Genomic DNA, 27061 nt, shown 5'->3' on the forward strand with positions numbered 1-27061 from the left:
CACACATGAGTGCGCGTACCGCTGCCGCACACACAGCACACACGCGTCGCCCTGCCCCGCCCCACCGCACCCTTCTCACCTTTTTCACCCCTGACCCGTTTTCATGCCTGGCAAACAAACGTATTGGCCACAATGGGAACAAATCCGAGTGAGTCTGCTCATGTAGTCTACTTCCTCTTCTGAAAACAAGTCATTGAATGGCGTAGGCCCTAAATATATTGTAAATATGCTTGAGCAATATCATCCTAATAGAGGCTTCAGAAGCCTACCAGTTGTGCCCATAGGGTCAGGTCTAAAATGGCATTTAGTCATTATGTTGCAAAATTAGAACTGCCCCAACATTCTTGTTTTAAAAGAAAGAAAATTAGAACAATTTAAAACAGCTATACTCTCATCTGCCTTTAGTGATAGTTAGGCTAGTTAATTAGCCTACCCACTATCATCATAGGACAACTAACATCATCACATGGACCACAATGGAAACCTAAGCTTTTTTTGTGTTATCCTTACGTGTTGTAGGCCTAGGCCCTACAAGGTTTTCATGACATTTATTGACTTATTTATTTGTATACACTTTTAATGCTTTGTTTAATGTCAAAAAACAAAATCAATCATTCAAATAATTTTACATAATTTTCTTCCCTTTAGTGAATTGAATGACATTTAGGCCTATGTATGATAATGTGATATAGCCTATGCAAGGCTATTCTAATTTTTTGTTTTAACCCTGGCTCCCCTCATCACAACACAGTGTTTATAGCAGTCCTAAACAAAAAATAAATAAAAAAACAAGTTGTTTAAGTATTTTTGATTGATTGATTTCTGTGTAGTGTGTGATTTGTTGTACTTCGCTAGGTAGGCTATTCAAAAAATACCGGAAACCTCTGTAAACTCCAAGACCCAGACTGCAACGCTCCGTTACTCCTTCCGTTCCTTTCCTCTCCTTCATCCGTGCAGAGGGCGGCTGTAAACAAACCAGCAACAAATATATTAGAGCCTATACGAAGAACGCAGGAGTTGATTAAATCCATGCTGTCGACTTTCGTGGTGAGCAATTGTGATATGTTCAGTAAAGACGCCGTATGTCACGCGATTTATGGACTCAGGATGTCCTTGAGAGATTCTAATGGCCAGTAGGCTAACAGGCAAATGGACGAGCACCGCATGTTTAGCGGAGTTTTGGTTTGACATGGCTTCTCAACAAGTTGGTTTTTCATTCATTCAGTGTTGGGAAAGTTAAATGCTTGAATATAAGTATCATTCATTTTGCTGTCCTGAAGTGGTGTATGAGTTATCAATTGGAATGCGCATTTCGCCTTGCACTGCTATGTCATATCCGTGTTCTAGTAAGTAAGCTATGGGAAGCACACAAACAGGATGTTTACTGTATAGGCCACAATGTGCACAATTATGGCAAATCAAGTTTTTGACCATATCGTCCACTTTCTGCATATTTTTCCGTCACCAACCTCTATGAACACCTATTGGATTTAAGCATTCCAGGTCATGCACATTGGTATACCAAGAGATGAAGAGTGTCATCAAAGGAATCCAATCCTACATCAGATGTGCATAATTATTAGCTTTGTTTTCTTCTGGGGAAAATGGGCCAGAAAAGGTATCTAACAAACTCTGGCACGCACCAAAAGTGTTAAGTCTTCAGAGGGATATGCATGACCTGTATGCATAAATCCAATATGTTTTCATGTTCATACAGGTTGCTGTTGGAAAATGTGCATAAAGGACTGATCAAAAACATGTTTGTGTAGTAATAACTTATTCTGCACACTGTGCAGAAGCTTCTGGTTAGTTTGTCCATTCACTTTATAGGCTACATACGTTTGACCATGTTGTGTTTGTTGTTTATTATCTCCACCAAGCAGATTATGTTTTTACCTCTGCCAAGGAGGATATGTTTTCTGTCGCTTTTGTTTGTTTTTTGTTTGTTACCTTTTACGTTTAGCTGTAATGACATTCAGGAAATATTTTCTGCCTTACAAAAAACAGATAGGACAACCTGTAGCCTACCTCAGTATGTCGGGCATCAGTTCAGAAAGTTTAATAGGTTACATGCACATATGCACGAGTTCCAATAAATCTCAAAAGTGGAGGAGTTGAAATAAAAATAATTTACTTAACGTTGTGGCTACAACATAGTAAAAATGGTGAAGGTTGTTTTTGAATAGGCATACTTTGGGTGTCTGTTAGGACGACTGGAACAGCGGTCTTTAGTCTGACGTGCCTTGTCAATTTAGCCTACTTGTGCATGGTGCAACTAGGTGTTTTTGGTTTTGGTTACCGTCCGTGGAGACAACATGATGATCCTCATACTGATTAATTAATTACCTGCTTTTGTTTGTAAGTTCACCGATATGAGAACATGCTCTGGGCAGCTGGTCATATTTCGTCACAATTAATGTAGGACGTTTATGTGGAACTGTGAATGAATTTCGATTTGGACTCACGCGGACGGTAAGGAACATCAACAAAGCATACCGTGTAACATGTTCAAAATGCGAGCCAAGCGAGCATCAAATGCAATATTACATTTTACCTCATAGTGGCGCTTGACCTTACTACAGCCCTTTGATGCGCGTAAAGGCAAACGCGCGTAAGTGCACGGGAGAATACGCGTAGGATTCATTTACATGCGAAACTCCCTGATTTTGGCCTGGCCCCACCCAAACTGCGCAACTGGTAAAATCACGCGTAAACCCCGCTTAATCACAGACTTGAGTAACCGCGGAGGCGCTGTTAAGCGCTTTTTTTTTACTTAAGCGGGTGGGAGAATTTCGCCCTGAATTCCCTGTGGTGTGACTCCATTTTCATGCGGTGTGACATGCCTATGCAATGTGTTGATGCAGGACACATTTTCCCAAAAATGGCAAAAATAAGGTGAAATTCCAATTTTTATCCATCATTTTTTTCAGGAATTTGAAAAACTTTTTTTTTTTTTGCGTTACGCCCTTAAACGTCAACCACCCAGCTATTCATTATTCTCTTTGAAACACTACTTAGATTGTCCTAAATGTCTATAGGTTTAATAGCCTACAACTTATATACTTTAGCTCAGCCATGTTTTCATGGTTGTCGTGGGAAAAAAAGTGTATGGGGTCCCCAGAAATTTGGGGTGTCAAAAAAAGTTGGGAACCACTGGAATAACCCAATTTGCAGTGTAACTCATCAGTCATGACTTTTTCACTTTCCACCCAACAGGTGTTTCGGCTATCATATTCAGGACCCACCACACAGAGCACCATTAAAATCCAGGTAACAATAAAATGTATTGTACCTTAAGTTACTAGCGTTGTAATTAGTATATATATATATTACAGCTCCCCCCCCCCTCTGTAATACCTTAAATTTCCACATTACAGTAAAAAGTATCACATTACAGTAATTGATTCATTTTGTGATGCGTTACTCCCCAACGCGGACAGAGAATTGTTTAAATTTACTTCAGCAGTAGCCAAAGTGGAAGTAGAAGTGAATGCTGTACATGTGAATGGCTGTTTTCCGTTTCTGAATCCGGCATGTCTGCCCCCCTGGTTGTAATGCATTACCAAAGAATCGTACAGGAGCAAAAGAGATGGCAAACTCCGCCCATCAAAGGAGTGTGCTCAAAACAAGAAGTGCGCTACTGCCATCCACAGCACTAAGGTGACTTTTATTCTCAACCTCAAGACTCCAAAGGTCTCCTAAAGGGGCGTTCACCCGACATCACATGGCTACCGGGAATGAACGAGCTTGAAGTATCTTTCTCTCCTAAACGATTCTTTGGCATTACTGAAGACTCAGAGTAATGCCCGGGATACTGTATGCTTGCTGTGGTAGTGACTTTGTCTTGATTTTTCTTCACAGAGTTGAACTGTGATTTGGAGGTAAATGATTTGAAAGAGGACATTCACTCAACACAGGAAGGGAAAATGGAAGAAGATCCTCGTGGCTTAGTTGATGAACAGAACCGTATTATAGTGCGGCACATCAAAGCAGGTAATCTTTTTTTAAGATATGTTTAGACTTTTTGGGCCTTTATTTCGGATTGGACAGTGAAGAGTTAGAGGAGGTGAATGTTGAGAGAGAGACTGAGAAGGGTTGGGAAAGGACCCAGGCTGGATTCGAACCTGGGTGCCTCTGGGCATGCAAGCTCATATGTGGGGAGCTTAGCGCACTGTGCCACAGCGCCCTCCAGCAGGTAATAATTTTTAAGACAAAGGAAATGTACTCCTCTTTTCTAAAGTAACAATCCGGTGCAACCAGAGCAGGACTAAATCATAAATAGAGAGGAAAAAGAATCTGGTGCCACACGGATGTCTATTTTTTGTAGTTTATTTTATTTTATCCGTGCAGTCAGACTAACGTTTCCACATGCGTTTTCATCAGAGTCCACCATCATCCGTGTGGCACAAGATTCTTTGTCCTTTCTATACAGGAGATTATTTTTCTTTGCTATTTACTTGGCGTATTTAAAGAAATTACTCCACACTCACGGTTAAAAGGTGCCAAACAAAAGTCAAGTCAAGTCAGCTTTTATTGTCAGTTTTTTCATATGCACAGGTCATAGAAGGAACTTGAAATTACGTTTCTCTCTATACCGTGAAAGGACGTAGACGTACACGGGACTGACATTTACAGACTGACATCAAACGTGACCAGAAAAGATGTTTACATCCCTTAAACAAAAATCTATTTCAGCTACTACAAGGATGAGTTTATATAATTGGATAACACGCACATCATACTAGTGCTGATTCCATTGCGCAGTCTTCCCTCGTCGTTATAGCGACGATCAAACGCTTACTTCTTTGTAACGTCAGGCTATCTGCAGGTGTAAAGACTACAGAAAATGTATACTCAAGTAAAAGTATCTTTCTCTAAATCCTGCTCAAGTAAAAATAAAAAGTACTTCACTTAAAATATATTCAGTAAAAGTGCTTTACTTTTAATATCTATCTTATTATTATTATTATTATTATTTTAAACTCAGTAGGCCTAATCCTCTTCTTCTTCTTATTATTATTATTATTATTATTATTATTACCTCCTCCGCCAGGAGGTTATGTGATCGCCTGAGTTTGTGTGTGTGTTCGTTATTGTATGTTCGCACTGCTATTTCACAGCCTGCCACAAGGTGGCCGGATGAGCACTGAGCATATGGATGTGGAACATAACACGGATTGCCGTGAAAAGGGGGGGCGGGGTCCACTCTAGTATGTTCCACCTCTGACTGAGCACGAGCGAATATTCCACACGGGTCTTAATAATAATTACCTCCGCCAAGGAGGTTATGTTTGATAATGCTAGTGGAGCAATTACCTCAAATAATCTTTCACTTGGTGATACAAGCATCACATTTGGTTCAGAGGTGTTCCAGACCCTACCCTTTTAGAAAAGGTCGCTATCCAGGTGAAAAAACAAAAACGGCGGCCATTTTCCAAGATGGCCGCCAATTGAACTGCTTTTAAATGGCTTTTATGTATATGTTGATTGACTGATCATATTTTGAATATTTATGTATGGAAATATATTATGTTGAGCATGGCAAATTCAATTATACACTCAAAAAACCTGAAAATATTGGAAATTATAGTATTTTCATAATTACATGTAAATAAACTAACACTCACTGAATGATTCTAAATATTACAAAAACAGTATGCCTATAATGATTACATGTTTGTTGTTTGGGTTTGTTGTTTTGGTAGGAAAACTCTCTGATGCACATGTTGGATTAGCTCTTTTTAGTCCTCACATTTGCAGGAACATAACTGTGTACAGTTGAGGCTAAAGCAATAGCATTTGCATCTTCCTCGGCAGTCAGTCTTGCATCCACATTTTGTCAGAGAACTTTCCAGGTCTCACCATCTTTTTGCCACCCCCATTTGGCAGGGCTTTCAATTTGCATTTTGCAAGGGTTATACAATACCCTTACAGAGATATAAAGTGCAAGACTGGGCAACAGCAGGCATACATAGAACATGTATTAAGAAGAGGTATTGTTGTACATATTCAGTTATGTCCTATTGTGACGATTCTGACATGGTGATAGTAGCATTGTGAAATAATAATAAATATAAAGTAAGCAATTGTAATGTGCAATATTTACAACTAGTTGGTATCCAGTACAGTCATTAAGTAACAGGCATGAAGCAGCAGCAATATGTGTGTGCATGTTTGTGTGTGCTTTTGAGTTAGTTCAGTGTGTGTGTGTGTGTGTGTGTGTGTGTGTGTGTGTGTGTGTGTGTGTGTGTGTGTGTGTGTGTGTGTGTGTGTGTGTGTGTGTTTTGAGTTAGTGCAAGTAGAATGTGCAATCACAATTCAGTGTTGAGGGGGGGGGGGGGCTATCAGTGATAGGAGGGTGGGTTAAGAGGTGTATGAAGGTCTTTGCCAGCCTGGTGGTACGGGAGCGGAGGCCTCTTTCCAGAGGGCAGTAGACTGAACAGTTTGTGTGCAGGGTGACCTATGTCCTTGGTGATCATCAGTGCTTTTCGGGTGAGGCGAGTGGTGTAAATGTTCTGCAGGGAGGGGAGTTGCGCTCCAATGATCTTCTACGCTGTGTTCACAATGTGCTGGAGTGTCTTCGTGTTTTGCTCTGTGCAACCTCCTCCCCACACTGTGATGCAGCTGGTCAGGATGCTCTTTAGGGCAGAGACGATTAATCGACTAATCGTGACTAATCAACTATAAAAAATAGTCGGCAAGAATTTTCATAGTCGACTAATCGTTTAATTTAATTCAGTGCTTTTTTACTTACTTTTCTAATGCTTTATTACTTTATTGAAACCTAAAATTGCCCAGCACGTATGAGTTGAACGGTGTATCTCGGAGTAAATAAGCTACTATTGTGATTTAAAGCTCACTGATTTCTTTCTTTTTTCCCAAATTTCCTTGAAGATGAAAGTGCCAGAGTACTTGAAACATTAATTGTTTGACTAATCGACTATTCGAAAAAAATAGTTGATAGATTAATCATGAGAAAAATAATCGTTAAGGACAGCCCTAATGCTCTTGATGGTTCCTCTGTAGAATGTTGTCATGATGGTGGGTGTAGCATTTGCCTTCTTCAGTTTGCGCAAGAAGTAGAGGTGCTGTTGGGCCTTGTTCGCCAGTGATGATGTGTTAGTGGTCCAGGAGAGGTCGTCACTGATGTGCACTCCAAGGAATTTTGTGGTAACAGTTGTTTTTGGCGCCTCTGAAAGTTGACAACAATCTACTTGGTCTTGTTGACATTCAGTAGGAGGTTGTTGTCCTTGCACCATCTGACCAGCAAGTCTACTCCTTCTCTGTAGGGTCATTCCACGCCAAATCAACAAGTGCCCGCGCACTTAGGTCTCAAAAAATTCTGAAAATATTACCAAGTGTGCCCATGGTACTTAAGAGAAACACTGTAAATTTATTTGAATGTAAGATGTATACTCTCCGTGTTACAGCCAATTTTACTGGGGGAGGGGGGTGCCCATTTTGTTCACACTCTTTTTTTTGTCAAAGTTCACAAGCCCCTAGCTCAATAACTAAACCATGTAGGAAGCTCAAATTTGGCATGCTGGTACATAGATAGGAATAGTTTGTTGCTAAACTGTCAGTTTTGGTCTGTATGATCCTGCATCGTCATAGCATTCCCTCAAAGACGATACAAATTGTACTGGAGTTTTTGGCTGTGCTCTGTTTAGGCCTTCAGAAGACATATTTGTGCCCAACATAGCCACATGATTTTTTCCCCTTGTAGATACAAGTATAAACACTCCCATAAAAATCTATAAATAGAAAGGAAACCCCATCAGTGTTTGACCAGAAGACCTCACAAGTCTGACAAATCATTTTGGGTGTCATTTTCAGAGCACCAGAACACCTTGTGGGATTGTCCACAGATTTTTATTTTATTTTTTTCTTCATTCTCCATGAAGTCTTCTTTTTAAAAATGCCAATGAGACTTTTCTTATGTGATGTTTTCGTTTTTAATTTCCACCCTGAACATGGGCAAAATGCAAAAAGAGAGCAACATGATTTTTATAACATTTAATGTAAAGACTAAATAATCAAATGCAAATTTTGCCCAGACATGATCACCCGAGAGTCCTTGTGCAGGGGTGCAGGTATCCCTTTCAATTTCAATGATTTCAGGAGCGTTCAATGTGGGAGCAGGTTCGCACACCAAAAGAGACAGTAGGTCAGGCACAAAGAGTCATGTTGTTACTTTTTTTGACCAGCAGATGGCAGCGGAAGAAACGCATAGAAAACATATTGCTCTCAATGTGCATGGTGCCCATGTTCAGGTTGGAAATTAAAAAAGAAAACATCACATAAGACAGGTCTCATTGGCATTTTTAAAAAGAAGAATTCATGGAGAATGAAGAAAAAAATAAAATTAAAATCTGTGGACAATCCCACAAGGGGTTCTGGAGCTCTGAAAATGACACCCAAAATGATTTGTCAGACTTGTGAGGTCTTCTTTTCAAACACTGATGGGGTTTTCTTTCTATTTATAGATTTTTATGAGAGTGTTCCTACTTGTCTCTACAAGGGAAAAAAATCAAGAGGCTATGTTGGGCACAAATATGTCTTCTGAAGGCCTAAACAGAGCACAGCCAAAAACTCCAGTACAATTTGTATCATCTTTGAGGGAATGCTATGACAATGCAGGATCATACAGACCAAAACTGACAGTTTAGCAACAAACTATTCCTATCTATGTACCAGCATGCCAAATTTGAGCTTCCTACATGGTTTAGTTATTGAGCTAGGGGCTTGTGAACTTTGACAAAAAAAATAGTGTGAACAAAATGGGCACCCCCCTCCCCCAGTAAAATTGGCTGTAACACGGAGAGTATACATCTTACATTCAAATAAATGTTCAGTGCTTCTCTTAAGTACCATGGGTACACTTGGTAATATTTTCAGAATTTTTTGAGACCTAAGTGCGCGGGCACTTGTTGATTTGGCGTGGAATGACCCTGTAGTGAGTCTCGTCACCCTTAGTGATGAGGTCCCCCAGTGTTATATCGTACGCAGACTTCATCAGATGGTTAGTGCAATGGGTTGTTGTGCAGTCATGTGTCAGCAGCGTGAACAGCAGGGGGCTAAGCACACAACCTTGCTGGGCCCCCGTGCTCAGGGTCAGGGTGCTTGAGGTGTTGTTCCAGACATGTACTGCAGTTCAATGGATTTTTAGCAGACATCTTGTGTAATACGGTTAAAGGCCGAGGGGCTATCCTTTTACCACCCAACCGTACAAAATATCAAAGCACATTGAGATATGGCAAGGTTCAGTCATCTTCTGCCCAGCCGGGCTCCGCCCTACTGGTGACAGCTACACACAGTAGGGCCAGGAGCTTGCTCAATCCTGCTACAGCGGGATCTCCACCCACTTTGTCTGGAACCAATCAACTGAGCATTTTCAACCGTCCTGGGTAGAGGCGTGTTCAAGGCAGTGACGTGGTTTATGCAGAGACGTTCTATTGGGCTAAGAAATGTTTGGTTTAAACTTCGCCACAGCCCTCAACCAGTAGCAAGCCGAGGGAGGCGGGTTAACCAGGCCATGGAAACAAAGTTTGCCCTGTATGGATTGGAAACACTAATCGTTATAGTCCTGGTCAGACCAGAATCGCGGTATGTGATCTGAAGTCTATGAAAATCAGGCAACTTCTGCCCTACACCCAGCCCGATCATTCATCCCGTGTCATTTAAGTCCCGTGCGATCTGTACACCATCCGGGTAACTGAAGCCCCGTTACCCTTGGCTCGGGTTTCCCGTGCTGGCACATCCTGTCAATTCAGGTGCGGCTATCTAACTAAATTTCTAACTACACTAACTACATTTCTGGTAAAGCTATATAGAGGGTCTTATTAGATAGCATATGGGAGACTATAAATGGGTCATTTCAGAATTGTGGGTACATTTCAGGTTTTGACAAAAGTAAAATAAAATGTTTTATTTCTGTGAAACTTTTGATCAATTCTCAAAGAACATACTTTCAATTGTACACTTCCAGTATTTGCCAAGCTTAAACATGTATGATTTTTATTATTTTATCTAAAAATCAGAGAACTATGGGTACATTCTGTCAACTCTGTTACGGGCAAATTAAGGTAAATATCAACTAAATGCAATAGCCTACATGGTAAAATCATGTGTTCCCTGACAGAGTATTTGTCCATATATCCATTTATTTAACTTTGAGTTTTCTATGATAAATATTCTTTTTTCAGGAGTTAAAACATTGAGACGTTTCACTGAAAAGTTGCCAAGAGTGTTTACATTTTCTCCATAAAAAGCTTTAAAAATCTGTTAAATGCTTTGAAATTTCATGTAAGGAGTTAGTTAGTTATGGCACTGCTTCTGGTGTATGTATTAACAAGAAAACATATTTAATTATCTTTTTTTAAGCAAAAACAAACAACTTTTGTAACAGAGTTGACGGGACAAACATAACAGAGGTTGACACTGTCAAGCTCTGATATTGTGTTGCCAGATTTGTCTGACCATTCCCAGCCCAAACAGTGCTCAAAAACCTAAATTCTAAATTCTTCCCAATTTCAACAAAGTGTATTGATTTCTGAGGCAATACAAACATTTTTCTTAACCATTTTTACCCGCAGATGGCCATGCCAAGCAGCCCAATTGGGCGGGTAACCGCCCAATCTGGCAACACTGGCAAAATGTAACAGAGTTGACGATAACAGAGTTGATTTTTTTCACTATTTTGTGATTTTACTCCATGTGCTATCTCTAACTAGATACCACACATCATAACTAAAGCCACACTTTATATTAATGAAGTTTCATAGTAAAATGGATTTTAGAAAATTGAAAGAGAGATTTAAGTTACTACAGAATCATAGTAACAGAGTTGACGCACAATAAATATACTCTTGGTGTGTTCTCAACATTTAGCACAAATTATTAGGAGAGACAGTTAAACATACCATAGTTCCCTTCCAAGGAAGTGAAGAAAAGGAAGTGACACCATTTGGTGCAGGTTACATGGTTTTATATAAATGCTATAGGTTATTTTTATGTTGTTTTATGCCAGACGTAACAGAGTTGACAAACCCCTGGGACAGGTAAAAAACATTTTTTTAAAATATCAAGATCAGCTGTGTTACAGGAAAAAAACATTCTCTGCAACAGAATATATTTATATTTATAGATTTATCATAAAAAATCTGCAAATTTTACAGAATTATGTTATGTTTATTCAAGTTGAACATGTGAATCTCTATAGTGGGACATGCGATTTTGATGATTTTGGGGGGTTTTGGAATCATTGAATGCATATTTAACAAATAAATTGTGCATAAAATGTACATCAAACATTGTGCTCAGTGAACATACAGTCTATTTAGTGAAAAAATTGAAAGTAAATTCTGAAAAGATTATTATAAATATTTTTTTTTGCCTGGGACACCAAATGTACCCGCAATTCTGAAATGGCCCAAATACTAACAACTAAAGTGAGTATGCTACTAAAAGAGTTAGTAAACTACAACTACAACTATTGTACCACAAGCCGACACTGATCCCCATGCTGAGTCTCACAGCAGTGATGTCTCCAGTGTTTCCTGGTTGTGCTATAACATCACTCTAATACAGAATGTAAACAAAATTGTTTTTACGACATTGTATTCCAACACTGATGGCAAGGTTAGTATGTATTAATGAATACCTGCTATCGGACAGCTGTATGTCATAAATATGCATTTTCAGTTATGTAAGGCCTGCCATTTTGAAAAGTGGTGGCCATTTTCTGATGAAATATTGATACTATTAAGTTGTCCTGGTCAGAATTCATACATTTTAATATTTCCATCACTCAGATGTCTTGATTACTTGGCATTCTAAGACGAAAACAGCTTTTTTCACCTTTAATGAGGAGGCCATCTTGAAAAATGGCCGCCATCTTGTTTTTTCACCTGGATAGCGACCTTTTCTGGGAGAGTAGGCCCTGGAGAACCCGTGTACCTGATTTGGTGCTTGTATCACCAAGTGAAAGATTCTTATGGAATATTGACTTAACAAGCCCCACTATGCTTTCGAATTACTTGCATTTGGCAAAAGTTCACAATGCTGTTGCGAGATGGACAATGACCCCGCAGAACGTTTAGGTTCGCAATGCTGTTCGCTTTTTTTCATGGGGCTCGAAAAGACATTAGCCTACTAACAGTAAGGCCCTAGTTTTACCTCCGCCAGGAGGTTATGTGATCGCCCGAATTTGTGTGTGTGGGTGCGCAAGGACCATTGAGGAGGAGCCCTGAGCAGCACCACTTACTAACTGGCGTACCTTCACCCAGCCACCTTCACGCAGCCACACCGGGGCAGAGCATTGAAGTGAAATGCATTACCGCAGTCAAAATCGCTATCAAAAAGGAGCCTTAGCTAAAGCCTGGCAGGTCGTTTAAATTCACAATGCTGTCACAAAACATTCATATAAAATGAAGCTCAAAGAAAGGCGCGCACGAATTGCGTTAGTCCACGGTGATTTGCTGCTTCCCCAATCCCCGCGCACTGAAGCCATCAGCACTACAAACATTCCATAGACTAGTTCCTAGACTTCATCACGAATGAATGCTGGAGATGCGGCGAACAGTGATTTTCAATACGAAATAGAGAGCAGGCCCGGGTGCCGATCAACTGCCCACAGCGCCAAAACCAGCTCGCAATAACCCTCATGAACGGATTCCCATAGGCTATTCACAGGTAGGAGGAACTTCTCCAACAAGTGTAGTGTGTCGGGGGGTAGCAATGATTCCGCCAGTCGAGTCGACATGTCTCTCGCTAAGCAATTGCGTTTGTACCACAACGTTGGTGTCACGATATTGCAACAGCTAGAAATGATAGAAGTGGATTTACCTCTCAAAAGTTTGTTTAGCCTTACGAAATAGCCCAAAACAATAACTGACACTTCACAACCATCCATGCACTGCCACTGGATAAGGGGATTCTTGCACATTTCATTCTGATTCAATAATCAAGTGAACGGCTTAAAGTAGCCACAATAGGCCTATGTGGTCTTGTTAAATGAAAAAATAAAAATAAAAATTATATATATTAATATAGATAGATAGGCCTATTACTGCGCGTTGGGGACCGCTGCACTAGGCCTACTGTAGAATATGTAGGCCTACTACGGGTGTTGGCCAATGAAAATTGTGCTTTTTAATTTGTATTTTGTTTTAGATGGTAGCCTAATGAAAGGCATGCTGCCAATCATCAACAATGTGACTAATATGTAGCAATGAGCTTCAAGGCTTAAGTGCATTTGCAAATCACAGAAGGCATAGGCTATAGCATGAGCAATCACTTCGCCAATAAAACAATCAAAGGTGAACTAAACAGACCACAGCTAGAGGACATGGAAATGATAAAAGAGACAGATAGAACTATAATTTGGTTACGACTTGACGGTTCAATTACCTGAACACAAATGCTATGTAGCCTATAGGCCTAAATGCATGAAACCACATCATGACTCTACACCTATGTCCAAAACGAACTGAACTTCCTTGGCGGAGGTCTGCGTTCTCTGAATGCATTTCTAGTTTAATATTATTTTAAATGGCTACCTGTCTATGTTCATTGGTAAATAATTGGCAAACAACGGCAAACATTCCAATAAAAACAGTTTTAAACTTCTGATGCAATATAGTGTACTTATACAGTTTGGATTTATTTGTATTTATTTCATTTCAGTAACAAGTTAAAATAGCCATATTATTGAAACAGTCAAAATGAAATGACTTTGGTATGGGCATGCTCCACCTCGATGTGCCCATTAATAATGTACACTGATATCTCTGTGCAAGATCCGGGCGTTAATAATGACGCAATGTCAGTAATCTCTATCTATTAGAAAGAGGTGGCGATTTCCACAGACATCTTCTGCTTTAAAGTGTCTGCTATGACCCACATCGTTGCTCTAGGTTGGATTCATATCGAGGCTATTGTTTTATGAAGAATTATGTCTGATTTAAACTTTGTAAATGAAATCTATTCCTTCTCAATGTTGTCAGCTGCAGGGCTCTAAATTAACACACGCCAACACGCCAAATGCGGGTGAAATGTCATTTTGGCTGGTAGAAAAAAATCATCCTTGGCCGGTAGCGCGCGCACGACTGAACGTTAAACAGCTGCCCGCACAGATCTGTGGCTGCCATCTGATGAACGTTAAAACGGCGCCTTGTAACGCCGCATTATGTAATAACGGTGCAATATGTAATAATGTAACAAATTATTACATAATGCGGTGACAATTGCCGCATTGTGTAATAATTTACGCATTTCGTAATACATTTCTTGAACGCATTTCGTAATAACTTTTTTCTCATCTTGTAATAAATTATTACAAAATGCGAAATTTATTACAGAATGCGGCCGCAACTTTTTTTTTTGATGGAAATGTAATAACATGGTGCATTATGTAATAATCTATATGGATATGTTTTTTTCTGCACTTGGATTCAGTAGGCACCGCACACACATAGTCTCAGTGACATGGTAGTCACTGCCCTCTCTCTCTCTCATTCTTCTCAGTTCTCAAACTGCTCGAGAGTCGTGAATGATGCGGTTAAAACCGTTAAGAAATCATTTCACAAGTTGTTGCGTGCAATGATACTTTCTGCTACATTACACCAATTTACAGCGAGATTAAATAGGCCAGGTCTAAATACTTCACGAGGTGGTGAAAACTTGTCTTGCATGTGGGTCTGTCTCAGGGCGCGGATCTCGTAAGCGCAGGAGAAACCTGTGCAGTTGTGGTCCTCGGTGCGAGTGGGCTACTACACAGTAACCACATAATGATGAGAGAGAGAGAGAGAAAGAGAGAGTGTGTCCGCTGACGCACGGAGACAAACCTGGCCCATAATGATCTTTTAAGGGTAACGTTTAGGTGAAATTTATAACTAAATATATACTGGATGTTGTCAGGAGAGGTGTTTTGAAACATATATGTGAAATTCACAGTCTATAACAAAGCCAAACTGCAATTTTGTTTATGAAAATGTAGGCCTATCATTTTACAGCTACTTCTGAAGTATTGGGCTCCTCGCTGGCAGAGCCTCTATGACGTAGATAGAGGGAGTCCAACTAAAGTTCTGGCTCAGCTCTCGCTTGTCAGTCCCCCCAGGAAATCGCGATGTTGCGATCGCGTCGTTTTTCGCAACTTCAATGAATTCCCGCGAATTCTGCGCGAGAGCGCAACTTTAACCAATCACCGCGATTTCCCGCAACTTTGAACACTTTGAACCAATCCATGTTGCGCTCCTGACTTCACTGACGTCGACAAACTTCCTTTCAAAAAGGATAATACAATAAAAAATACAATAAAAAAAGTAACCTAGCAATCAGTCCCAGCACTTTACTATGCATGTACAAAGTTGTCGGTGAGGGGGAAAAAACTAATAAATACGAATGTAGGAAACGCCATGTTCTCATTGCGCGTCTGCTCGCATGGTTACAGGAGGGAAAATGTATGACTAGTCTGGCATAACCAATAGGCCTACATTTTTAAAATGTGCTAGGCCTACATAAATATATAATTAACACTTCATGACAGTCGTCTAGGCCTACATTACGCCAAGTATAGGGCTCCTACAACAAGATGTTTTCTTTTTTCTAAAGCGGTCCACCTGCTGGACCACGTTGGTGTTTGACTTGTGCGCATACAGAAGGCAACATTTTCCCTCCGAATTGAGATGCGCAAATGCCTTGTCCACAACAAAGGAGTTATTTCCATCCTTCATTGTGAATGCTGCGTGCGTGCCTGGCCGATATAGTAATCTCTTTCGCGCAAATTGGGCTATGGCTGGATAAGAGCACTTGGTGACCGTGGTGACCGTGCGTCAAATCACTTTCGTTTAACCTGGCGCGGTCAACCGGGCAAGAAACACTGAACATGAATAAAACCAGAGCAGACACGTTGGAAAGCTGTGGGAGTAAGTTGGAAAACTACTTTCTGTCTCTCCCTCTCCTTCTCTCTTCCTTGTGCGATTGACGGTATTGATTGACAGCTGAGACCTCCGTTCTGCAGGCGACGTGGTGTTTTATAGCCTAGATAACAATCTCGTCGTCTTTTATATTCACAAGAGCACCAAAATTAATATAATTTCTGAACATTATTCAGCAAGCACCCTTCACAACAGGAAATCTGTGAACTCCGTCCTCGGTAGGTCCTACATGGAATGATGATCATCAGCCGTTAATTTAAAGCCGGCTGACGGCGCGGGAGAACAGCGAAAGCGACCCCTCCCTCTGCTTTTATTTGTGTTGCTTTTGACAAGCTTGAAAATTAAACGCCGACACAGGCAGGCTATGTGTAGCAGACGACTCACATTAACCAGGATTTCAGTCACAAGAGTTCCTGTCACCACGTAGCCTACCCTCTTCAACTGGGTGGACATGCCCAATTCCGCCCGCCTATAGTCAATTATGTATCCACTGTTTTAAGTCAGGAATGGATATCGACATGATACGAAGTTTGTATGCTTACAATTTGAAACGGTGATGACATTTAAAACAGAGTCAAACGGCCATAAACAGCATTGTAATGAAGGGTGTCGTAATGGCAGCATGAAAGAGATGGAACTCTTCACGGCATTCTGGCTAAAAACTCGCCCTGGCCGCTTCCCTGCTTTGCTTAAGGACCAAAATTATAATATAAAAATGGAAATAAAATAAAAACACCAGATGACTGGAATGTGGCAGTGTTCTTTACTTTCAAGCGTGGGGAAACACATTAAAAATCGCAACAAAAATCGCACCTTTCACTTCATGCCGCAACAAAATCGCAACAACACAGTAAGAAGCTCCGCAACTTTTATCGCGATTTTCTGGAAATCTTCGTGCACCATCTGGCAATTCCGACCGCGATTTTTTGAGAAAATGCCCGCGATTTCCTGGTGGGACTGGCTTGTGGATGTAGGCTTACCAACCATTTTGGTTGTAGTAGAGAGGCTGGGAAAAGTGGACAGTTATATTGTATGTGGGCTATTGAAAATGGTCTATTACTGTTTTTGTGCATTGTGTATTAAAAAAGACAGATCAGCGGGTCTATCGGTTTATCTAGAATATGAAACTGTTCTGGGTCTCCGCGCTGTCTGTGGCCATGCGTAATTTGCGATTATAAACAGGGGGGCGATATCTAGGCCTATCTCTCCTTTGCTTTCACATGAGAGATGCATTTCATAGGCAAATCTAAAACAGTCTCAAAGTAGACCATTACATAGGCTACTTAGAAATAGCGACTACTTTAATATTTTTCCCAAAAACGGCATTTGCCGTGGAGGAAAGACATGCCTGCCGCCTAAATGGACTTGCGCCCTCTGTCCATGGTGCTGAAACCGCGGCACTACTCTTATGTGAAGCGCGTTATAGTTTCACGAGGGGATTGGCTTACAGGCTACAAAAAGACTAAACTACACAATAGGCTATGGTTGAAGGCCCTACCCTTTGCCGACAATAATGAGAAATAATATGGTCACTCACTGTGAGTGGCATGGCGTCAAACGTTTCCTACTCGGTGCAAAACAATAACTCATAGCACCCGAGAAAAATGCCATGTTGTAAAAATGGCATATAGCCATTCAGTTCACTGCTCAGTATAGGCCTATTACATGAAACTTCAATAAAGCTCATCCACATGCACGTCACAAAACAATAAACCAGGCGGTGGGACTTTCGATTATATTCCCTCCAAAAATGTCACAAAAAACAGTTATTTGCATTGTCGGTAATTATACCAAACTAAAAAAGTATTCCCGTAGGCTAGAAGAAATCAAGTCTTCTGCTGCTATAATCCTCGTTACAAAACTGAAACAAAAATGCCAGCACAAATATTACCTAGGATATAGCCTACCTATTTTTGCATTGTGAGCTGTTCACGTGTGTGGTGCTAGGGGCGAAATGTGCACTGGCAGCACTCGTCGTTGAGTTTGGGAGATGTCTTTAGTGGGAGTAGGCCTATTTGAATGTGTAAAACACGTTGGACATGCTGGACATTTTCAGTAGGCTATGCTTGGGGAAGTAGATCGATTATTATTTGCATGCCAACGTTAGGCTATTTGCCAAACTAACGTTGACGTGGTCCTGACATTTTGCTGAATAGCATAATATCTCTACAAAATCGGGAGTAAATTGAATTGAATTGAAGTCTCCCAACATGTCTTGCCAATCCATGAGGATACGGAAAATCTAGCACACCACACTCGGAGAAAGCGTTCCTTTGATAGAGAGGATACCTGCGTCTTTGTAAAGTGCTGTGCGCACGTTTGATTGCCGGTTTTACAAATTACGGGGATAAACATGCCAGGTCCAAATTACTAACAGGAAAAGAGGGACGATGACAAAGAGGATGAATCGCCAGGAAGACAGGGATGATCTTTCTCGCAGAGCAATGTTGTCTGCAAGAGCGAGTCTCGCCTGGTTTTGTGTAGGCTAGGGTTACGACACGCAATCCACCGCTGGACCAGCTGGCTATCAGCAATCACCGCAAGAATCAAACCTGTTTGTTTCAAATCCTGGTCATCCCTCGTGAGTGTAGGCTACTGCATATAGGTTAGTTAAAACATTGCTACGACCCAATTTGGCATACTGTCCGCTCCATGCGCAAAAGACACAACGTCGGAAGGGATTCGGTTACTGACAGAGGTACGAAGCAGTCCTCAACTTCAGAAAAAAAGATGGAAATGTGGATACTATGTGGGCCTGGAGAAAGAGGTTCACTCTCTCCAGCAGTTCAAAACCACCGTGTCAGGTTATGCTTCGGAAGCATATCGGGAGGGGGATACTGCCACTGTTTAAGGCCATTTAACTTGTTGAAATTTAGCCTATAGGTCTGGAAAGGTGTTACAATATTAGAATCTGGCCTATTCTCTGCAGTGCTTAATATGTCTGTAGAACGCGGCGACTCCCTCTATCTACGTCGGATTCTAAATGTTTGTTTAAAAGAAGCCGCCGTTATTTTTGCCAAGGTTTTCTGAAAATGTTGTTTATACAATAATTCGGTATTTTGACATATATCACATCTAAATTGATGTATTGATGTTCTTAAAATGAGACTTGGTGGTGTTTAACCTGCAAGATACACTCAATTACTCAATATGGGCCAGGTTTGTCTCCGTGCGTCAGCGGACACACACACACGCGCACGCGCACGCACACACGCGCGCACACACACACTCTCTCTCTCTCTCTCTCTCTCTCTCTCTCTCTCTCTCTCTCTCTCTCTCTCTCTCTCTCTCTCTCTCTCATCATTATGTGGATACTGTATAGTAGTGGATAGCCCACTCGCACCGAGGACCACAACTGCACAGGTTTCTCCAGCGCTTACGAGATCCGCGCGAATTGTTTAGACCTTGCCTATTTAATCTCGCTGTAAATTGGTGTAATGTAGCAGAAAGTCTCGTTGCACGCAACAACTTTTGAAATGATTTCTTAACGGTTTTAACCGCATCATTCACGACTCTCGAGCAGTTTGAGAACTGAGAAGAATGAGAGAGAGAGAGGGCAGTGACTACCATGTCAATGAGACTATGTGTGTGCGGTGCCTACTGAATCCAAGTGCAGAAAAAACATATATAGATTATTACATAATGCACCATGTTATTACATTTCCATCAAAAAAAAAGTTGCGGCCGCATTCCGTAATAAATTTCGCATTTTGTAATAATTTATTACAAGATGAGAAAAAAGTTATTATGAAATGCGTTCAAGAAATTTATTACGAAATGCGTAAATTATTACACATTTGACACAATTGTCACCGCATTATGTAATAATTTGTTACATTATTACATATTGCACCGTTATTACATAATGCGGCGTTACATGCCTACATTACCCATGAACATTAGGCCTACAGTCATGATGTAGCCCACAACAATTGGCTGACCGTTAATCGCAACAACGCAGCCTGACATCCATTGGCTGCGTGCTTGATGCCCGTGCCGCTGGAACTAGTGTTGGTAAAATATTTTCAATGAGCGGACTAGCGCGGATTACTTCGGTTTTGTAGGTTTTGGACAGGTGAAAAATGTGGCAGTGGTTAAAGCAAGGTTATGTGTCGGTGAATGCAAGTAATAGTTAGCGTAACTGTAGTGAGGGTGAAATGGAGTGGTGGTGGAGCGAAAGCGGCGTGAGTGGAGGCACAGAACAGCTGACTGTCAAAACAGTGTAGCATTGCTGTCAGAAGCCGTCTGAAATTTGCGAGGTCCTCGCAACTACCAACAATGGAGATGTCGTTTCCTAATAACGGCCACGCCAAGTGAAAAAAAAAACGATAACAAAAATATAGCGACGAAAGTAACAAAGTAAGCTGACTGGTCTCCGTCATGTTATTTGAGTTGACATAGCGTACCGATAATTGTCGTTCCAAGCGCATGGTAGGGCCTAGTAAAGTGAAGCAAGTATTAATCCTGGAGGAACTTGAAGGTGTGTCGCAGCAGCATACAACACACAATGCAGACATCATACACATTGCAGCACTGTGTAGGCTAGTGTGTGTGTGTGTGTGTGTGTGTGTGTGTGTGTGTGTGTGTGTGTGTACATCTCTCCTGTCATTCTCTCCTTCCTCTCCTTTCATCTCTTCTCCTCCCTTCCCCTCTCTTCTGTGCATTGTCCATGGTATTTGGCCCACTGTGTGTGGAGTTTAAGTGATTCGGTGTAGGGGATATGAGGTTTTGTAGTATTTGGTTGTGTGTGTGATTGGCTAGTGTATGTTGAAAGTGTGACGTGTGTTGCAGGCATGCTGTGTTTGTGTGAGTTGTAGGCCGATACTGTATGAGGTTTGGGTGATGGTGTGTATATGGTACAGTAGGGCTATTTGAGAGGCATGTGTGATGCGATTCCCTTTTTTCAGAGGAAATGGAATGAAAAATAATGAAATGCAGGTAATAAAAATAATTATAGAACAGACGGTGAATTATATTGAGTATCATATTTATATTGTTTATCTGTTTTGAGGACATAGTAATAAAATAATTAAAATCAACATGCAAGCATGGTTTATTTTGGTGAGATAAAAAAGGCTAGTTGACCTTCCATTTGGCTAGTAAGAAAAAATGTCTACTAGCCAAATTGGCTGGTGGTGGAAAAATTTAATTTAGAGCCCTGGTCAGCTGTATTGAACTTATCACCGCGACCTCCTCTGAGGTCCTGTTTGATGCTGCCTGCATGTCAAGCATTTTATTGAGGTGTTTTTTCAAAGTTTTAGCGATATGTTTGGCAGCCAGTGACAAACTAAAGGTTACCAGCCATTGCATCTCCGCACATTGCAATAGATGCAGTGCATCACGTTTTCGCCCTTGTCACTCCTTACGAAAGGAATATACTTTCGCCTTTTTAGCTAAAAGCTGTGGCTCAGATTTGGCACATTCTCCGGCTCAATCACCGAACATGATGACGTTGGCTTCGTGTAAGAGCATTATTAGCCCGGATCTACACATTGTTCTGTTGGTTTTTAACTTCACGAAAAGTTGCCCAAAGTTCTTATCATTCTGACTCCGCAAACGGTATATCTCGCACTAGCTCCGCTCTTAGCTAATTGCTAATATTTTACCGGTAGTAGCTCACTGGCAGGTAGACACGCACGCCACGCTCACACACACACTGGACTACGACCAACTAGATGAAGGCTCCGCCCTTCCTCAATTCTGCTTTGTTTAAACCTGCCTCGATATGGGGCGCAGACAGAGCCCAAGTAGACTTTCAGAGTTGCATGGATTTTTCCCCCAAAAAGGTTGGTCGCACCGGTACGACCTCCGATATTTTTTTTGTCGCACTATTGTAAAATCAGGGCACATCTCTAGAACCCTGTCTAGCGGTATAGAAAAATCACTGTTCGGTAGGTACCTTGCTTTTTGATTCGATATAAGCTTATTTTCAGTACAGTATATGGGAACAAAATGGAAGAAAAATCAATATTATAGTGTCAATATTACTTTTCTCAAGGCCTCACAGAAACCAAGACTCTACACCTGTCTCTGCATGTAGTGGCAGCATAATGTTACTAAAAACATGTCAGAGTTGCCCGTTATTCTACCTCTCGGTACAGCACTGTCCGGTTAGGTACAGGTCTGTTCGGTTCGGTAGAGCACTGTTTGGTTCGGTACAGGTCTGTTCGGTTCGGTGCAGCACTGTTTGATTTGGTACAGCACTGTTTGGTTTGGTACGACACTTTTTGGTTTGGTACTAGGTCTTTTTGGTTCGGTACAGCACTGTTCAGTTCATATAATAAGTTACACCATACCTTTACAGGCCAACTAGCTTCCCTTTTCTCCAGGCTGTTCAGCTTGGTTCATCCCATGAAATACAAAACTTCAATATTGGTGTTAAATAATCATTAAAAATGTGTGTGTGTGTGTGTGTGTGTGTGTGTGTGTGTGTGTGTGTGTGTGTGTGTGTGTGTGTGTGTGTGTCTAGAAATGAAAATCAATAATCAATAATTCATTCATTCGAAGTCAAATGTCAGTCTTTCACTCATAACCCAAGTAGACACGTTGTTGACAAACACAATATTTTTTTGTAATTGATTTGTTTTGTCGTTGCAGGGGATCCTCAAAGGAAGCAACTAAAGAAAACGTGCAAAACTTTGAAGAATAGAAGAGGACAACCGTCCCTGGATGATGACTCTGATGACTGTGGAAAGACCTGTATTATTGTGCGAATCATCAAGAGAACTGATATACCTTTTAAGTGTATGAAGTGTGGGATGGCATTCAAACACAGAATGAATTTAAGGATGCACCAAAAAACTCACATTGTAAAGAAACCTATTGAGTCTGAGGAATGTGAAAAGACCGTTGGAAGTACACATGGTTCCAAGTCATATGGCGGTGGAAAGGCCTTTGGCAGCAAGGGTAAGCTCGACATCAACCAGAGAACTCAATCCAGCACAATTGGAGAGACCTTCACCCGAAGTGGCGATAGCAGTCACCATACAGAGGGAAGGCCTTACCAGTGCACTACATGTGGAATGAGTTATGCACACCAAGCCGATCTAAAGAAGCATCTCAAAACCTATACAGGTGTTAAACCTTACCGGTGTAAAACATGTGGAAAGTCCTTTGCAGAAATGAACATTCTGAACAGCCATCAGAGAACCCATAGTAGAGTAAGGCCTTACCAGTGCACTACATGTGGAAATTGCTTTAAAACAAATGTAGCTCTCAAAGTTCATCAGAGAACCCATACAGGTGAAAAGCCTTACAAATGCACCGTATGTGATAAATCCTTTTCAAGCTCAGGTCACTGTAAGGTTCATCTGAGAATCCATACAGGAGAAAAACCTTACCATTGTACCATATGTATTAAAGCATTTTCAGACCCAAGTAACTTAAGGAATCATATGAGAATCCATACTGGAGAGAGACCTTACCTTTGCACTACATGTGGAAAGACCTTTGGACACTCAGGGAGTCTACACGCACACCAGAAGACCCATACTGGAGAAAAACCACACCAGTGTAGCATATGTGAAAAGAGCTTTACAGAAAAGTACAGTCTCAAAGTTCACCAGAGATCCCATAGTGGAGAAAAGCCATTCAAGTGTACCACATGTGGAAAAGCCTTTGCACATTCGAGTCACTTAAAGTGTCACCAGAGACTCCATACTGGAGAAAAACCATTTAAGTGTACCACATGTGGAAAGGGCTTTGCGAACAAAGGAGGAGTCACAGAGCACCAGAAAACTCATACCGGAGAAAAACCTTTCCAGTGCAATATATGTGAGAAGGACTTTGCAAACAGCTCTAATTTTAGAAAACATCAGAGAACCCATGCAGAAATTAAGTCTCACCATTGCACCACATGTGGAAAGGCCTTTGCAAACCAAAGTCATCTCAAAAGTCACCAGAGAATCCACACTGTGGGAAATTCATTTCAGTGTGGAAAGATCATTGAACAAAAGTCAACTCTCAAAGAACATCAGAGACCACATGCTGGAGAAAAGCCTTACCAGTGTAGCACATGTGGAAAAGACTTTGCAGACCAATCTAATCTTAAAAAGCATCAGAGATACCATACAGGTGATGAAACCTACCAGTACACCAGATCTAGAAAGGCCTTTGCACAGTTGGATCACTTGAAAGCACACCAGAGAACCCGTACTGGAGAAAAGCCGTATCAATGTAGCACATGTGGAAAAGCCTTTGCACACAAAAGTCATCTAAACGTTCATCATAGAATCCATACTGGGCAAACACCTTATCAGTGTACCACATGTGAAAAAGTCTTTACACACAAAAGTCATCTCAAAGAGCACCAGAGAATGCATTCCGGAGAAAAGCCTTACCAGTGTAGCATGTGTTCGAAGGACTTTGCACAAAAATCCAATCTGAAAAGGCACCAGTTGGACCACTTTAAAGAAAGCCAGAGCAGCCATACTGTACAAAAGTCTTACCCTTGCACCACGTGTGGAAAGGTGTTTGTAGCCAAAAGTTTTCTCAAACAGCATCAGAGGAGAAAGCACCTACCATAACCATTTCATGTGGATCTGTGAAGCAATGCATTTAAATGGCAAATTGTGAATGCATGCTGCATAGGCTGCACAGCAATGAGGCATCACGATCGAGCTTAATGTGCGAGTTTAAACTTGATGCATGGTCGGAAGTTTTGCCATTAGTTTGCTGATTTTACAAATCTAACCTGTGTAGATTTGGGTGATGGGGAAACAAACATTAAGGAACACTCTTTTGCAATGACAGTGTAATTATACTGTGTGTATATACTACATTTTGTTGATATCCCTGTGAACAAAATGTACAATAGTTTTGATATGCTTATGCAAGGCACTGCACGGTTGGAAGTTTTGGAATTAGTTTGCTGATATTACAAATCTAAACTGAGATATAGGTCATGTGACGAAAGAACACCGCTTTGCAATGATGAATGTATATTTTTAAAGAAATTGTTTTATAGTATCCCTGTAAACTAAATGTGATGTTTTAATTTAAGATCAAAATATTCAAGTTCTCAAGGGGTATGAATACTAATGACAGACATTGATGTCTGTTGAAAAGTGGTGGATGATCTTGTATTGTTAAAATAAAATATATCCCTGTAAACTATGTGTAAAGTCTGAATATATCTAAGTTCAAAAGGATCCATTTTTTCAAGGGGCATGAATATTTATGCAAGACACTGTGTATATACACTCACCGGCCACTTCATTAGGAACACCTCTCTAGTGCTGGGTTGCACCCCCTATTGCCTTCAGAACTGCCTAAACTGCCTGCAACAATACTTTGGATAGGCTGTGGCATTCCAACAAAGATACATTTGTACTAATTGGCCCAAATTGTGCTAAGAAAATATCTTATCCCCAGTCTAAAACATTGATGTAAGGCAGGGTTGACCCATGTTTTCATGTTGTTGATGCCAAATTCTGACCATTCCACCTGAGTGTTGCAGTTGATATCAAGACTCATCAGGCCAGGCAACATTTTTCCGATCTTCTAGTGTCGTTTATGGTGAGCCTGCCCAAATTGTTGCCTCATTTTCCTGTTCTTAGCTGACAGGAGTGGCACCAAATGTGGTTTTCTGCTGCTATAGTCCATTTAGTAGCGTAGAGAAACTTTATTGATCCCCAGGGGGAAATTCAGGTGTTACGTAGCTACATAAATACATACAGACACACACACAGACACACATGCCAAGAGGTTTCCCGATCTGGGCCAGCTCTGGCATCTCAGGCAGTCCAATCCCCAATAATGATGTCCTTCTTAGTGTCCTTCTGTATACTGTTAAACAGTTGAATGGCCCATGGGACTAAGGACCTCCTTAGCCTGTCTGTCCTGCAGGTGAGAGCACGGAGTCTGTGGCTGAACAGACTCCGCTGGTTACTGAAGGTGGTGTGAAGGGGGTGCAGCTGATTATCCATTATACAGCTCCAGGCCTTTTTATTAGAATAGCATGAAAAAGTTGATTTATTTCCATAATTCCATCAATAATGTTAAACTGTCATGGATTGTAGATTCATGGCCCAGTTTTTTAACTATTCCAATCATTATTTTTTTGTCTTTCTATATACGTTGGCCTTCCAGTTAAAAGAAACCCATGAATTGGGGAATTCGCAGCATTAGAATATTGTTATAAAAGCACATTTTTCTTCATCAAAATTCGGGTCACATTAAATCAGTTGAAATTTGGTACTTTCTACATAACATGCAATGGTCAATACTTGGTTAGGACTTTCTCTGTCTTCATAATGGCCATGATGCGTTTAACATTGAAGTCAATGGCAAAAACAGTGCATGGGAGTTATGGAAGCCCAGATATCCTTGATGCTTTGCTGTCAGTTGTTCTTGTTTGTTGACCTGGTGCCCCACACTTCACTCTTCAATATACCCTGTAGATTTCCATGCCACGTTTTGGTGTTAACTCACCAGTCCATAACTCCCATGCACTGTTTTTGCCATTGACTTCAATGTTAAACGCATCATGGCCATTATGAAGACAGAGAATGACCTAACCAAGTATTGACCATTGCATGTTATGTAGAAAGTACCAAATTTCAACTGATTTAATGTGACCCGAATTTTGATGAAGAAAAATTTGATTTTATAACAATATTCTAATGCTGCGAATTCCCCAATTCATGGGTTTTTTTTAGCTGGAAGGTCAACGGATATAAAAAGAAAAATAAATAATGGTTGGAATAGTTAAAAAACTGGGCCATGAATCTACAATCCATGACAGTTTAACATTATTGATGGAATTATGGAAATAAATCAACTTTTTCATGCTATTCTAATAAAAAGGCCTGGAGCTGTACAGTCTCGTCTGTTCAGGGCTCTGTTCTCAGCTGTTGAGGTAAGAGTCTCCAGCTCCATGCCCACCACTGACCCTGCCTTCCTCACCAGTCTGTCAAGGCGTCCCACATCTCTCTTCCTAATGCTTCCACCCCAGCAAGTCACAGCATAGAAGAGCACACTGGCAATGACAGACTGGTAGAACATAAGCAAAAGTTGACTGCAGACAGTAGGTGCGATTGATTTAGAATTTTGTCGATCAATGGACAGAAGACGCGTGAGCGTCACGATGTGGGTGTTATTAAAACAGCGCATTTAAAGTCGGC

The 27061-nt window shown here is 40.9% G+C and overlaps 1 protein-coding gene across 2 annotated transcripts; it reads left to right on the forward strand.

Moving 5' to 3' along the window:
* Positions 1 to 861: 861 nt before the first annotated feature.
* On the forward strand, positions 862 to 25289 carry LOC134455364 (zinc finger protein 883-like). 2 transcript variants are annotated; one of them, XM_063206389.1, is made up of 4 exons: positions 862 to 1047; positions 3217 to 3270; positions 3862 to 3993; positions 22536 to 25289. In XM_063206389.1, exons 3-4 carry the CDS (start codon positions 3927 to 3929, stop codon positions 24461 to 24463), a joined length of 1995 nt encoding a protein of 664 aa, XP_063062459.1. In that variant the 5' UTR covers positions 862 to 1047; positions 3217 to 3270; positions 3862 to 3926; the 3' UTR covers positions 24464 to 25289. The 2 variants fall into 2 exon arrangements, with proteins under 2 accessions (XP_063062459.1, XP_063062467.1); XM_063206397.1 differs by lacking the exon at positions 3217 to 3270.
* Positions 25290 to 27061: the final 1772 nt, after the last annotated feature.

Source organism: Engraulis encrasicolus, chromosome 1, assembly GCF_034702125.1.
Source record: "Engraulis encrasicolus isolate BLACKSEA-1 chromosome 1, IST_EnEncr_1.0, whole genome shotgun sequence".
Taxonomy (NCBI): domain Eukaryota; kingdom Metazoa; phylum Chordata; class Actinopteri; order Clupeiformes; family Engraulidae; genus Engraulis; species Engraulis encrasicolus.